Source organism: Chanos chanos, chromosome 8, assembly GCF_902362185.1.
Source record: "Chanos chanos chromosome 8, fChaCha1.1, whole genome shotgun sequence".
In the NCBI taxonomy this organism is placed as follows: domain Eukaryota; kingdom Metazoa; phylum Chordata; class Actinopteri; order Gonorynchiformes; family Chanidae; genus Chanos; species Chanos chanos.
In genome coordinates, this window is record NC_044502.1 from 35,590,022 (window position 1) to 35,606,429 (window position 16,408).

The following is a 16,408-nucleotide window of genomic DNA, read 5'->3' on the forward strand; positions in this document are numbered from 1 at the left end:
CAGCACCAACATCAAGTGGAATGTTGTTAAGAGAGAGCCTGCTGTCCCTTTGCCAAAGAGATGAACTCAGGGAATATCTCTTTTGGTGTGAGCTGCCCTGACAGAGCAAGGAATAACATGTAGCATCAGAGCCAGACATTACATGGCAGTCCTCATTAGAGAACACGATCTACTCTCCGTGTTTTAATCATCTTACTCCTCCAGATGAATCATTTGCCTCAGTTAAACTCTCAAAATAAACCCAGACAGGAGCCCTGGTAATCTCCTAACATGAGTATTTTAGAGGTGAACTCTCACATCAGACTGTGAGCTTTTGCATGAGAGAGGAGAGCGAAAGACGGGGAGTAAAAGCACACTGTTTTATCAGCAGGAAGACGAGTCACGAGACGCGCAAACGGTTTGTTCGTATATCAAGAGCCTTCCCACCAGTGAAAGATCTCGGAAAACAAGCGAGAGAGCTGGCTTTCGATTAGCGTCTCTCTTCACTATTTGAGTTCAGTTGCGCTTGTCACATATCTCAGAAAAGGAATGGCAGCGAGCAGAATGTATTAAAAAAAAAAAAAAAAGACAGAGAGAAAGATGGAGGAAATGGAAAAGAGTGTACCGAGAAAAAAAGAGGAGAAACGGGCTCCCGTTGGGTCACAGAAACAGTGATAGACTGTCTGTGTGCAGCCACGCTGTTAATCACACTTTAACTCCCAGGGTGAAAACTCAAGGCTCTGGTCTAATCCTCAAATCTCCATAGGCCTTGGCCTAAAAGTCACAGTGTTCAAACTCAGAGAAACTGGGCTCAAACTTGGAGAAAGAGGGGGAAAATGAGGGGAGGAGAGTGATATAGAAATTAGGAGGAAGGAGAGAAAGAGAAAGTCACAAAGTTTGAGACAAGACTTGACTTTTTACCCAGAGTAGCCATTGCCTTCAGGAGAGCAAACTAGCATTGGTGCTGAGTGAGATTAAAAGAGATTGGCTAGTTCTCTGGGCCATTGTTGTAGCTCTCTCTATAAGTAGCTCCCAATACACTACAAAAACCCTCTACATCCCCCTTCCTTCAAACCCGTAGCCAGCTTAGCACTCTTTATTTAGCCGATTTTAGCGACTATTTATGCAAACAAAGGGACAAATCTTCTTCTTTGATCACTGGGCCATGTCTCTGCTCTTTAGGGATGTGTGTGTGTGTGTGTGTGTGTGTGTGTGTGTGTGTGTGTATTTGTCTGGTGGTACGCTTTGCTCTGAATAAAGGCTTAAGACGAGGAAGGGGTAACACAGGCCTTTAATTTGCACCACAGCTGTAGGTGTTCCATCCTTTATCTTGGGCAAACACAGAAGGCCTGCTTTCCGCCCCCCCCCCCCCCCCACATCCTCATGTTTGAAAACATTGGCATTCATGGGACCATGTGCCAGTGCACTGTTTGTGTGGGCTAGCTCAGTGGGCCGGCTTGAGTCCCAGAGAGTCCAACGCACCACTTCTTTACAGAGCTACTTGAGTGGAAAATCTTGTTGCGGCGGGCCCGTTTCACCTGAATGGCGCTAAGGGCTTTGGCATTAGCGCTCAAGAGACCCCTGTTGGGAAGGCCAGATCAGACTGAATGGTTGGAAACTTCCCAGCATTCAACGCTCCACCCTAGCAGTAAAGCCGACCTCAGCACTGTTCTTTTCCATTTGTGTTCGGCTCGATTGTCTGCAAAGTGGTTCATAGCAAACACAAGCACGCAGTATCCCCGACACCCCCAATGTGCTCCCCTCGCATAGCCGAACTACCAGCAGTTACCACCAGTAGCAACGTTTGGGTTCCTCTTATCAGATGCTTCGACTGAATTCGTTTTTGGAGTCTATGTTGCTAGGGGAGAAGTTTACGTGAAGACGATTAAGAAGAGATACAATCCAAGAGGTGCTTGATGTTAACAGAGCTGAGCTTCTCCTCACTGGAGTCTTTGTCTGTGGAACTTGCTTAGATCCATCCTGTTAAATAAAGAGCAACTGAGGAATAATGAGATGCAGATTTCTCTTGTCCATCATATCTCCATGTCTGGGGGAAAGATTTTCTCACAATCTCACATGCAAATATTGTTGAGGAACGGTAATTATCCTGCTGAGTTGCTTGACTTGTCCAGGGAGAATGATCTGTTATGAGCAGACCAGCCTGTGTGATTGTGGATTGTGTTAAACATGGAAAGATGCAGAATGGTTAATGAGGTCTTTGTGATCCACAGTTTGAACAGAACAAATATGCACACACGCTCTCACATATGTACACACATAACAGCCAGTTAAACTAAAGAGAGAACTGCAGAAGTGCATGCAAAGAGTGCGGAAGATGGGAAGTTTTGTGACAGGGTGAAGTTGGTTGCTTGGTGATTAAGCTCAATGCACTGAGTAGGATTTTCAGCATCACTGGATACCCTGGATAACCTTCTGGGCTTATCCATCCCTGACCAAGACTATTCTGAGCACTGCTCCAAAAGACACCATACTGACAGCTTTCTCACACCCCTGACTCAGTGTCAAATCTTAACACCATTTTCACTCTCAAAACACAGCTCCCAAGTCTATCTCCCACTATCACGCATACACTGTCTGCACCACACATACATGCTTTAGATGAAGGTCTTTAGTTCATATCCCTCATAGTCTTTGGGTGTGTGTATGTGTGTGTCTGTCTGTGCGGTAATGTGTGTGTGTGTGTGTGTGTGTGTGTGTGTGTGTGTGTGTGTGTGTGTGTGTGTCGGGGGGTGGGGGGGGGGGGGGGGGGGGGTACTGAGTCTGGGGTGGGGTGGGTGGCAGAAAAGGGGGATTCATGTCACAAGGTTTGGAGTTCTCATGCAGTAGCCGAAATGACAGATTGACATGCCCTTGACAGACAGGGCTGCTTACAGATGGTAGATGGGCTCTCCACAAGTGTTTCTCTCTCTGAGAAAGGAACAAACCACACCCACTGACACATGACTGACAACCTACCAAGCCACTGGTGTGTCTTGACAACCTGCTGCTGCCTGCCTCCTCCGCATCCTCCACCCTCCATAGCACCACTGAATTTTGTTTTTCGGAAAGAAATTTCCTGACATAAATCATAAATAACAAATGATCCCAGTCATCTATTTTTCAGAGCTTTATTTTTTAATGTCGAACAAAAGTCTTCAGATATTCATAATTTAAGTGACACTTTCCACGGTTTAGATTGGTCTGTTTCTTCATAACTTATGAAATGCAGTGCTAGAATGCGGGGTTGATGATGAAAACCCACATTCAAAATAGTCTTTACACACACACACACACATGCCTCTTACTGTAAATGTGAGCCTTGCTGAATTATTAAGACTATGTCCTTAGGGTACAAAGAGAATCATGGGAGCTGCTATATTATAAGATGAGCTTCTGTGAGATCTATTCCTCCCTCCCTCTCTCTCTCTCCCTCTCTCTCTCTCGCTCTCTCTCTCTTTCTCTCTCTCTCTCTCTCTCTCTCTCTCTCTCTCTCTCGCTCCTTCTCTCTGTTTCAGTCTCTTTTTGACTCTCTCTAACACTCGGTCTCTTTCTGACTCTCTCTAACACTCATTTTCTCTTTGAGGTGACTTTAAAAGACTTTAAAAACAGAGCCAGTTTATTATATATAGTTTGGAATACTGAACCTTAGAAGGTCTTATCTGCTCTTTCATGTCCGCTCCTTTTTCTTCTGTTTTATCTTTGCCAACTTGTCTCCTTGCTGTTCCATTCGGTTAGAGCTGCTCTTACCGTCCTATCTAAAATGACAGCAGATCACAAAAAGTAAATATATACATAAATAAATAACCTTTCCGAGCAAAAGAATTATTGCAGGATGCCAATGATACTGCAGATATATATTCTAACCCTCAGAGGAATATTAAAAAAAAAATAATAAAAAAAGTCTAACAAGACATATTATGATGCACATCAAGTTTATTGGAATAAACAATTGTTATTATCTCGGAAAACCTCGCTTTACGCTTTCCTATAAAAAAAAAACCTCCCTGAATGGGAGTCACGTCGGTGTTGCCACACAACCAGAGAACTGTCTGATGTGCATTCAACGCACATCAAGTGAAACATTCATCATACTGTTTAAGCGCAGCCTCATTTGGGATCCACACACACAGAGCCAGCTCTCATTGTATTTAATAGATAGTGCTATTCACTGAAGCTTATTCCACACAATGGTAACCAAATGCAAAGCAGCATATTTAAATGAGACAAGGAGAACAGGCGCAGAGACAATCAGTCAACTGCAAGTCCCCTTGTTCTATTTGTGGAAGTGACCTGACAAAAACCTGTCTCCATCCAGATTTGAGTTAACTGCTTCAGAATCCCTCTCTGGGGGAAAGAGAGAGAGAGAGAGGGAGAGAAAGGGTGATTATTTTCTGGCTTTGAGAAGTAGGAGAGGGGTTATTTCCTCAACAAGACCATTTGGAAAGGTTTCCCATGGCCCCCGCTTCGATAAAACCTGTTCAACTCCACCCCAACGATTGAGTTTCAATAGAAAGTAAAGTAAAACAAAGCCTCTGCACCTACATCAAAGGAAGAGGAGCTGATTTCTCCCGTCAGCTTGCCGCACTAGCTCCTCCAGCGCAATTGATTTAATTCCTATGAGTGGCCTGGAAAACTGATAGTTGGATCTCATTTGCTGAATCTAGTGGCTTCAGGCCTCTCCCAGCAGCAAGTGGAGTGAAACACCAAACTCTACAAGTCTCAACAGACGCAGCGGAGTGATGCTCCCATCGTAAGAGGAAACAGAAGTCAATGTAACAAATTCAAGTGTTTTTTAAGACACATTTGGATCCTAATTTTTTTTTTTAAAAATTTTTAACCGTTTTTTTTTTTTACTTGAAAATGTTATGAAAGATGATAGATGAGCACACTGAATGAAGATATTTGCTTACGGAACATGCGATTGCTCATATTGTGTTAATTGCCACATGGCACGGGCAGAAGCCATCTGCTAAGAGCTCATACTGGAGCTACAGCTGAATCCCTGCCATGGTGGCTGTGTTGGACAGCACGTTGTTACATAGTCTTTCAGTGCCAGCAGACTGTGCCCGAGCCTTGTGCGGGCAGCTCCAAACGAGCCTCTTGGCCTTTGAGTTTGCTCAGTGGAAAGGTCAAGTGAGAGCTGTCATACGGGAGTATCGGGTCTCGGCATAACCCAGCGCGGGGCGATCTGAGGTCCAACTCCAGCCCCTCTAATGAGACCAGGTCTGGATGTGAATACATCAGCACTAATGAGTTTGCCTTTGATAGAACAGTTTCTATCCATGTGGTAGTCAGCGGATATGTGTGTGTGTATGCGTGTGTGCGTGTGTGCGTGTGTGTGTGTGTGTGTGTGTGTGTGTGTGTGTGTCACACGGCCATGCTCCTTTGAGAGAGGTGTACCATTGATCATCATCATTATCTGGGTTCTCTCTCTCTCTCTATCTGCCTCTCAAGCCCTCCTCCGCTCTGTGCTTGCCTCGACGCCTCTAATTGAGTTTCTGTGTTGGGCTGGCTGGTGGGGCCAGTGCACCCACGAGTGGTCAGAGGAGCAGGCAGAGACGAGCAGCTCAGCTCAGGCAAAGAGAGTAGGATTTCTCAGAGGGTTGTGGCCCGTAACTGGCTTTCACAGCCCTGAATTCCCCCGCAGACCTACTGCTTCTTCCCTCTCTTCACCATTAAAGACCTCCAACTCACTGGTTTACTCTGGATGTCCTTGTCTAGAATGAAACTAGAACTTCATATCACATGTTTTTTTTTTTTGTCTGATCTCTAGACACTTCCACACGCTGAGACTGTTACGAGACATGGCATGTCAAATGAAGCTTTCGACCACACTAGCACTTTCTCGATATTCTGTTTCATCATCCCAACAATCCTTCCCAATCAAGAGAAAGCTCCCCTCACTAGACTCATAACTATTGCATTGCAAAATGCAATGTGTGTGTGTGTGTGTGTGTGTGTGTGTGCGTGTGTGTGTGTGCATGTGTGCACGCAAGCACTCTGAACCCTGCTCCGAACTCATGGCCTTGTGTGGTTTGAGTGTTTTTGTGAGTTCAACCTATAACATGTGGAAATGCGTGGGCTAAGGACAGCCAGCTCATGAGGGAGGTTGCTATAAGTCACAAACACATGAGAGAAAGAGAGACAGAGAGAGAGAAAGAGAGAGAGAGAGAAAGAGAGAGAAGAAGAAAGAGAGGATGTTTGGTATAAAACACAGTGCGATGGGCAGCCAGTGTGGGGCTGTGCATGGCTGGCTAGTCCCGGTGCTTTATATTGAGTGGGGACGCATGTCCACAAACAGCCTCAGGCCTTTCAATCAGATCCCAGCAACTGAAATGAAAAGAAAATAAATTGGAAAAAAAAAAAAAAAGTATAGCCAAGACGGAGGATCTGTCTCTCAGCTGCGGCGTTGCATTCATTTAAGTTGTTGTCGTGTGTGGTTTCATTTTTCTGAGTATAGCTCTGCTTTTGTATGGGTTTTTTTTTTGTTTGGTCGTTTTTTTTTTTTTCTCAGAAGTGTTGTTTTTCATGCAGTTTCACATGCAGATGGCATAATATGAAATATGTATTATAAACACTGAAATAATACTGAGAAAGAAAAGAGGATAGAGAGGTTGTGAGCATCTATATACACAAACATTCACATCAGTCGAAAATCAACAGATCAGAGAAAATGTTATTATATGTATTGTTTCTTCGTTCTTTTTTTTTTTTCTTCGTTTTTTTTCAATCCTCCTACTCCCACTCACTGCATCTCTTTCATCAACAGAGAAAAATGCTGCTTAATTAACCTGCAGAAAATAGTCAGTGTGTGCAGTTTGTCTGTGTGCACTTCAATGTGAGGAAGACAGGGAGAGAGAGAGAGAGAGAGAGAGAGAGAGAGAGAGAGCGAGCATGCAGTTTGTGTGTGTGTGTGTCTGCGTGTGTGTGTTTGTGTGTGTGTGAGCAGATAGGAAAAGTGGGCCAGTCTATAAGATCATTAATTAGGATGCATTGCGCCTCAGTCCAGTGACTCTTGGGGGAGCAGATGGGAGGCAGTGGTTCCCAGCTCCTGGAACAGGGGCATTCAGCCTCCCTCTGCCCCCCCACAGGGCACGCCTGTGTATCCTAGGTCTTGATTTCACTCTCTACCCCTTCTCTCCATGACCGCCCAGGACAACACAACGCTGTGGGAATAATGAGACCTTGTCCGTCTCTCTCCCAGCTCCCTGCCACTGCCCACACATTAGCATTCAGTCTACACCTCAGACAAAACGGACCAGCTCCTCTGTACAGAGCCGTCTGTCTCTCGCTGGGTCTGCAGAGATATGAACGGACACTCTTTGTCTGTGTGTGTGTCTTTATGTGCGTGTGTGTGTGTGTGAGAGAGAGCGAGTGAGCGACTGGTATGAATGTAAAAGTTTTTTCTCTCAGCGTACTCACCCGCCGTCGTATAAGACATATGCTCAACTACACGAGACGGATCACTCTTTTTCTCATTGAATCTCTTTCTCACTTTCTTTCTTTCTTTCTTTCTTTTTCTCCTTCTGTTTCTCTCAGTATGAGACCTTTCCTCTCAAGGAATTTATGTGCAGCACACACACAAAAAAAAACAGACAAAGGGCCTGATTTGAAAACTTAATTATAGCCCCAGAAATGCATGTCATCAGAACAACAATGAGATATACATCGTTGAGTAGTTAATTGAGCATGAAAAGGGGTCTCTTTTTCCACGGCAACACAAAAACACTCCACCGGCTTCTGCCAGGGCCTGCAAGGATGGGCAATTATGTGAGAGCGCCCGAGTGCTGTTTAGATGTCACAAAGACTTAACCTGCGCAGCAGAGAACCGACTCCGGGGACACCTGCGCCGCCCTTGTCACCATGACAACCTCTCCTCCCCTGTCAGTCATGTAGACACCTGCAAAGCTTTTTTCCCAGAGGCTGCCGTGTCTACGCGTGTAATCTGGGATCAGCTGCTTGACCTTCCGCCCGAATGCGAATACCTGTGAGCTCAGGTGAGACAGCCAGATCTCTGATCAGCCTGTGAAAGAAACTTCTCCAGTTCTCAGTAGAGTTTTTTTGATGAGATGTAACAAGATGCTCCTGCAGCAACATGATTGGGCCCGCAGGGGTCAGGAGATAGAAACTGTTGGACTCTTCCTCTTACCTCTGTTATGGGGTTTGATTTAAACACAGTAGTTTCTCTTCTCTCTAAACTCATTCAGTTTGGCAGAAATGTGGGAAAGGGGAGGGTTTGGACTTACTTGAACAGACAGGAGCAGTTTGGAATGCTCCTTACCAGTTAAAACAGAGTTTGAAGAGGAATCCATTCTGGTCAATTATTTGCTCCAGTTTTGGTAATATTATTCTCAGGAATAATCTAAAAGAAAAATAATCTAAAAGATTATTTTGACCCAGACAAAGTGTTATTCTTTCTACATAAATTGAGAGCCTCTGAGGGGTTCTTTAGAAGCAGCAAAAAAAAAAACAAAAAAAAAAACGAAGAGAATGCTCTACATGTGTGTGGTTTGATATAAATTGCAGACACAAAAAGTCTTTTGAATGAAATCTAATTTTACTCACTCTATATTGGTTCTTTGCACTACAGTGTCTCTAATTTACACCGTGGCGAATCAGGGAGAAGACACAACAAAACTGCTTGCAAACACAATTTCCTTTTTTCTACCCCCATCTCTTCCCCCCTTTTTTGCATAACAATCCGTGACATCTTCTGTATTGATATTCAAATTAGTACAGAGCTTTGGATGGACTTAGATTAAATTCAGCCGCTATTTATACATGGACCATATTATATCCAGCGTTTTGCTTCATTGCCATCCAGGCTTAGAGGGGATTAAAAAGGCATAAACAAACACATGTAAGGCCTGTGCCTTCTCCAGCTCTTTTGTCTGCCTTATCTATGCTCGCAAACAGTGATGAGGAGATCTGACCGCTTATTTACACTGTGTTACAAGGGCGACCAGAGAGGGAGAGAGGGAGAGAGAGAGAGAGAGAGAGAGAGAGAGAGAGCAGAGCAGTGAACCCACTCGAGGAAGGGATGGAGACTTGGGGAGACAAAGCTCTCTTTGCAGGACCAAAGAGATGTCTGTGCGTTCAGGATATCCATTGGACCACCAGCATTCAAGTGAACAGACCAAAGGGATGTGAATCAGACAGTGACACTGAACCACACTAATTGCCCACTCTTTCCTAATTCTCTCCTCTTCTGAGGGCTATTTGTGTTCAGTTGAAATGATGTTAAGTTGGGCTGGATGGTCAGAGGGGTTGGAGGCTTGTGTATTTTGTGGTGTTGTGTGAAGCGATCCTCCCACACACACACACACACCCCCATCCCCCCAAACCACCTCTTTCTGCTCCTGACCAGGTCTCCTGACCAGGGCTCCTCTTCTTCTAGGAGCTTTACACACAATAGGAGATGTGTTGATCAAGCCTGTGTCCAGTTAGTACTTTAGATGTGTGAGGATACTGCTGATATTTGACTGATATTGGTTTTGGGGTTTTTTTAAGCACACACCCGGTTGTGTTTGTCCAGTGGATATCTTTAGCACAGAAAGATATCTTTCGCCCTGTAAAGACATGTCTGACTCCCTGCGTAGGCAGAAGTTTAAATGCGGAGGGGTTTCTTTTTAGGTGGCGGAAATGTCTAGACCCCCCTCTGTGTGACATCCACAGACATGACTCAGAGAGCAGAGGCTTTTGCCAGCCTATCACGCCATAGATTCCAGCCACCTTACCAGCTCAGCTAGCGGGCAAAGTGCCAACCTTAATTTGTGTTTCTCAATGACACTACTGCCAGACTTGCCACTTTTCCCTTTATTCAGATTTATGAGTCCATAATCTTGATTGCTCTTGCTCTATAAGACTTACAAAAAATACAGGAATGAACTGAGGAAGACAGAAGGAAAAATGTCTTTAAACTTACCTTCTTTTTTCATTCTTTTCTTGAATGAACTTTTTACAAGCTGTATCAATGTTCATCATGTCTTGACAATGAAAATATAACATTTTAAAGTTTCTCACTTAAGCAGCTCCCATTTCCTCTAATTCTGTGTATTCATGTACTTCACCATTCAGTGGGATTTTCACCGTGTTCAGTCAAATAGACCATAGATAATTCATCTGTGTAACAATGAAACATCAGAGGATGTCCACTTGGAATGCAAGCTACAACAAAATTTGATTTGAAAGACAAAAAGTGATATGGTGTGTTTGATTCATGTGTGAAATATGAGGGGGTTTTTTTTATCGCTGCTTGCGTCTGCAATGATCGTACAACATTCTATATTTGCCTTTGTTTGGCTGTAATAATTGGGGGGTGGGGGTAATATAGGGACAGAAATGTGTCTGCTCCTGTTTGGTTGTCAGCCTCCCAACATATCTGAGCTCAGGTGCTGTGGCCCATATGCTAACAGAGGCACCTCTCGGTAGCTTCAGCCCCAGAACCACAGACTCTAAAAAAAGAGACGTGAAACAAGAGCTTCACTGGGACTAGCTGTCAAGTGTTCTTCCCCACTCCCTTCTTTCTCTCCCTCCCTCTCTCTCTCTCTCTCTCTCTCTCTGTCTTTCTCTTTTCCTTCGATCAGTCTCTGCTGACAACTTCCAAAGCTGTGGGTATGAAAAGGCAGGAAGTGGGGAGCAATGGTATGTTCTCTTTTCCTGGCACTTAGATGTGAAGTTTCATTTCATTCGCCGTTGTCTTTCTGTTTTGTGAGATGTCGAAAACAACATGCTGCTAGTCTGGAGACAAATAAACAACAACAATGCGGAAAAAAAAAAAAAAAACACCAAAGAAAACAACCAAAAAATATACAGCAGATATTTCTGTTTGCGTTGTGTCCCTCATCTCTCTCTCTCCTCTGTGTCTGATCTTCAGAGAATATTTTTGAGGGAGCACTGCTTGTTTCTCCAGCAGTGGGCTTCCTCAGAACGTGCTAGAAAAGAAGGAGATGATGTGTTCTACAGAAATGTCATTTCTCTCTGAATGTAAGAGTCCTTGGGCTAAATGACAGAGACTAGCACTGTTTCTCAGAGAGGTTAAACTGAGCACTACAAGTCTCCTGGTTGCCGGAGACACGCTGTGCTTTTCCATCTCTCGCTCACTCAACAGTCTCACTGTGATTAGTTTCTAGAGGGGTAGTCATGTTTCCAGGGGCTGTTACAGTCACAAAACCATGTTTTCAAGAGATGGATTTCATGTTGTGTGTCAGATTACAGAGATTGTAGTCAGGATCACAAGTGTCCTTAAAAAGAAAATGAAACGTATACAGACCAGAGCTACAGACCGGGTGGGGGAGGGGGGGGGGGTCAGAGTGTGTTTGAACAAAGAGATTTGGTGCAGGGAGAGCAACCATGAAATTTGTAAGTCAGTCAGGCAGTGAGTCGGAGTGACTCTAAAGGCACTTCATTTACATTGTATGAATTATTCGTGGCATCACTTAATTGCAGCACAAGTCCATTAGTCAAATAACCAAAAAATGCCTGTATTTTCTATCTTTCTGTGCAGGTGATGAGTGGTACCTGTGTAGGTTGACTCTGACCATTCCCGGCCTGTCTAACCTTCAGTGGGCCATGTTTCCATACCCTTACCTGGCCGCAGTGGGTCCAGATGCTACCCCAGGGTCCATCGTCTACAAGCTCGTGGCACACAGAGGAGATAGTTCTGTAGGATCAATCCAGTTCCTACTGGTGGATGGTGAGTGAACAGTGAGAGGGGCCTCTGACCAGTTCAGAGGTTGACTCCTCCCCGCTCCTTCATGTCCAGCATGAAACTGTGGGTCTGATTAAGCGGCCAGCTGGAATTCTTCCTGTTCCCCCGAGAGGCTCCAAGAGGAAAAGAACGGGAACCAGACATTGTTGAACATCACTATAATGAATATCACCAGATAATAATTGTGATGTAAAAAAATAATTCAAATGTCTCTAACATGCCATTAATTTCTCTTATATGCAACATTTGCTCACAAGCCAAAAGGATATACTCTAAAAAAAACGTTATAGCTTAAACACCAGGCACATGTCGACAGAGTTAGTCTTACTAATTCAGTTGCTCTGAATTTCAATTTTGTGTTGACATCCATAGAAAGAGAGTCATAATCACTCCCCAGGGCTTTTCATTTTCATTTGTAGGGTTGGTGGGTTCCTCTGCCAAAACCTACATTTCTATGGTGGGATACGGCGACTATTATTTCACATATAATATAGACTGAGAATTTCAGTACTAATTGGGGTATTTGGTGGGTATGGTTTCAAATAATAAATCTTAATAAATCATTATAATTATCAAGGTAAAACAACTCATGTTCGAGATTTAAACTATGTGCTGTTTAAATTAGCCATTTTAATTTGTTTAAATATCTCTGATGATTAATTTTCCAAGAACAGGAACAAGAAAGCATCTTCAACAGAGAGAACCAATTTACAATTAAATTTAGCCCATTTTATTTGATTAAATGTGTGTCAGGAAAACCATATGTCAAGGTTGTGGCGGTTTCCATAGTTATTTGCTCTCTTTGTAAAGGGATTAGCTGCACAAAGTTAAAACCAAGTTTAAGAAAGTTCCAACTCTTTTTTTTTTATGTTTATTACTTGACGCGTGGGAGTTTGAGGTGTAGACTTCTAATTAGTTCGTAGATAATAAGATGGAAGTGTTCTGAAGGTGTCTCTGTGAATTGCACTGCTAAAAATATACACAAACCCTTCTAAAGCTATGGGTGATGTGGGATCTATCTGATGACAAACGCTAAGGTGAATCCTATCTGATTAGTAGTCTTGCAGTTCAAGGAGAAGAAAAATTAAGGCTAGAAAACAGTAATCTCACAGCAGCGCTGTCCAGTCCTGCGGAGAACTCCTCCAGTTTTTGTTTTTTGTTTTGTTTTGTTTTATATTGTGGAAAACGGACTTTCACCCATTGTCTTTGGAGGTGTTCGTTAAGGTTTAAACACTGGCTTTGAATTTTTGGCTCCTACCCAACCTTACACACTTGATGCAACTCATCAGCTAACCACCTCTTTGATTAGTCAAACCAGGTGTGAAATGCTGGGCAATGATACAATGTGCAGGACTGGTGGGGAAATGGGCTGAGAAACAGATTGAGAAACAGTAGCTCAACAGGGACGGCTGATTGAGAGGCAGAGGAGATGCAGCTGTGGTCCTGTGTCTGTTTCAGCAGCTGCGTGCTCCTTCTTCTTCTTCCCCTTCTTCTGCTGCTCCACTGCCGTAAGGGACAGGGGTTAAAATGAGCCTGCCTGTCTGCTGTCCTTAAGGTGGAATCAAAGGCACTTTAATCCAATAATACACAGTCGGCCTCATCTGGCAGCGGGGTCTTCACCCCCCCAACCCCACAAGTTTCATCCGTTCAGTGTGTGAAAATTCTCCAAAGCTGGGAAGGACCAAAAGCAATAAGATTCGGGGAAAATTTTGTCCTTCAAGTATATAGACCGTGGTACAAGCTGAATTTGGAATGTACTGCACAATTTTGCATGTCTCTAACCAGAAGGCGTAGTGTGGCAACTGTCTCTCGGGAAATTGCCTTAAATTGTTTTTTTTTCCTATAAATGTGTGAGATGTAGTTTTGTCATTTCTCATGGTCAGGGGGTGAGGAATCGTTTGAGGTGGACAGAAACTCTGGGGAGATCAGGACCACTGGGCGACCTCTTACTCCCAGTAGGGAGTACATCCTGACTGTGCAGGCAGTGGACCAGCAAGGCAGAAAGGGTCCTCATGCCTCAGTGTCGGTCCTGGCTGGCTTCCGCCCACCTCAGTTCACCAATGCCTCGTACACTGTAGAGGTTCCAGAAAGCACAGCAGTTGGTCAAGCGTAAGTATAGAGGGGCTTGTGTGTGTGTGTGTGTGTGTGTGTGTGTGTGTATATGTATGTCTGTGCATGCTATATAGAGCTTGTTCATTAGAGGGTAAGCGAAGGATTGCGTGAACCCAACTGATTCCAGGGTATTGTACGTCATCTGTTGCATGAAAAGATGTGCCCCGAGGAACATTGGAGGTTGAGAGAGAGGGGAGAGAGCATTGGAAAGTGGAGAAGACGAGAATGAGAAGAAGGGGAGAGAGAGAGAGAGAGAAAGGGCTGAGCGGGGGACGCAGATGCCTCATTTTGTCCCCCGGGCTCCAAATTTGAAAGTGTGCAAATTCAAATATTTATTAAAAGAAACTTCTGGATAAACATGAAGAGCAGTGTCTGAACCTGCTCCCTCTGGGCACTGGCAAAGAACACACCATATTAATCTCTGTTCAGCTCAGAGCGTGGAGGAGGAGGAGGGCGACGAGTGCCTAATCGGAGAGAATGCATTTCACTGAGCATCTCTCATTTTCTGACATGGAAAAAAAGAGCTAGTCCGTATGGCATGATGTAAATCAGTGGTTGTCAGACGAGTCCTTAGGAATCATTAGCCTATTTGCATATTCCTTTAGTCTCCCGGACAAGCTGATTTGACGGATCGACTAATCGAGACATTTGAGTGGAAGAATCAGACGTGCTTCCAACCAAAACAGAACAAATAGACGAGACAGCTAAAACCACCGATGTAACATCCAAAATCGCCTCTTAATAGATTGCCTGAACACCCAGTAACGTGTTCGGGTTCTTTCTCACACTCTCCCTAATACATAGTGCATGAACCAAATGTTGAATTGCTCTTTGATGTCCTGTCCTCTCCTCTTCCCATCTCTGCAGCGTGGCAGTGGTCCAGGCTATCTCCTTCCAAAGAAAGAGTCTTTCTTACATGCTCCTGGTGAATCCAAGCAACCTGTTCAGCATTAACCAGGAGAGTGGAGCTCTTAGTCTAACCAGAGCAGTGGACTATGAAAGCGGACACCATCTTCACCATTTACAAGTGCGGGCGTCGGAGCCAGACACTGGGCTCAGCAGCATAGTGGAGGTACGCACGGTCACACAAACACCTGTTCCTACCTAGATGGCTTACTTACACTCACCTCTCTTCTTCACTTGCTCCTTCACACACACAGACACACACACACACGCATACATACACCTCGGGGAATTGTAGTTGAACATTCCTTTCCTTGTGCGTGACTCAGGGATGTTGTGACAACCACCTGCTACACAGTGCCAACTCTGCTGGGTCGGTTACTACCTGATCCAGTGTCTGGATGCGAGTCTCTCTCTCTCTCCACTTTTTCACCTCTACCGGAAACAAAGACTCTCTAAGCCCCGGCCAGCTATCAGACTAAAAGTTTACTATAGAACCAGTAATAAGTAGCTGCCTCTCCTTCTCTCTTCTCTGTCTCTCTCACCGTCTCTCTGTCTGCACTCCACCCAAAACTGACACCATCCTCAGGCATAGCTACTGGAGTTTACAGCATTGTTTTCTTACACATTCTTTCTCTCTTCCCAGTCAGCAGTGAGTAATGTCGTGGAGTTCCATCTCTGAACTGAAGCTTTTCATATTTTTTAAACCCTTATAACTCACACCGTGTAACTCATCACCAGATATCACCTTCCCTACAAACATGGGTCATGAGAAAACAGCCAGTGGTGGTTCTCGCACTACATAAGAACACTCCAAACACTCCCTGCTCTTGAAAGGGATTTGAGAGTCAAACTGACCAGAGTTTGAGAAATCAGCATTAGGGACAGAGTTTATGCGGCCTGTAGGTTATGATCCAGTGATCTAATTCTTCCCGGTGACAGTCGGCCACAGTCTAGGTCTGCAGGATGAGACAGTGCAGTAAGATGCGTGGTCTAGGCTGTGTTTCTCAGCCTTGACTCTGGCAGGGCTCTGTGTGTTCATGGCACTGTGTCAGAGAGAACTTTCCTCCCTCTTGGCAGTGCTGTTCCTCAGAGATAAGCTCACTTCTGGGAGTTTCCTCTTACCATGACTAAGTTTCGTCCTGGATGCGGCCTCGCCTCTTTTTTTTCTCTCTCTCTCTCTTTTCTTCTGTCTCGCTCTGTCCATCCTTTCCACCTCTCACTTGGTCGCAGTACCGTGCCTGAAGCCGTGGTCCTCCCTCCCCCACCCACAACTGTACAACTACTGAAGGATAGTTGGCTACCATGTCAACTCCAATAAGTGGTTCAGTGATGTGCATGTGGGATTTGACATAAAAAGTGAGAGAGAGAGAGAGAGAGAGAGAGAGAGAGAGCGCAGAGGGCTTGTAGGTGTGGAGTTTGAATGTGGGAAGTGGTGTGTGTGTGTGTGTGTGTGTGTGTGTGCGTGTGTGTATGAAAGAGAATGAACCGTTGGACTTAGCATGTCATGTATCCAGTGAGGCTTGTGTTCAGCTCAGTGGTCTGGGTTGCAGCTGTTCTCTCGCGTCGGCTCTCCATCCTGCGCCCTTATCTGCATCGCCCCCCCCCCCCCCTCCCGTCATTACGCCCCAGAAAGCCATGTCACATAGTGCAATAAACAAATGCACGCAGCCAGTCGAGTTACTTCTCGCCAGCCATGTGGAA

At 44.7% G+C, this 16,408-nt stretch overlaps 1 protein-coding gene across 1 annotated transcript in view; it reads left to right on the plus strand.

Annotated features, from left to right (window-relative positions):
• LOC115819642 (neural-cadherin) overlaps positions 1-16,408 on the plus strand; it is an 85,604-nt gene that overhangs the window by 31,682 nt on the left and 37,514 nt on the right. The window contains exons 2-4 of the mRNA XM_030783143.1: positions 11,486-11,674; positions 13,573-13,798; positions 14,669-14,873. Coding sequence (XP_030639003.1) covers positions 11,486-11,674; positions 13,573-13,798; positions 14,669-14,873 — 620 coding nt within the window. The remainder of the gene's footprint in view (positions 1-11,485; positions 11,675-13,572; positions 13,799-14,668; positions 14,874-16,408) is intronic.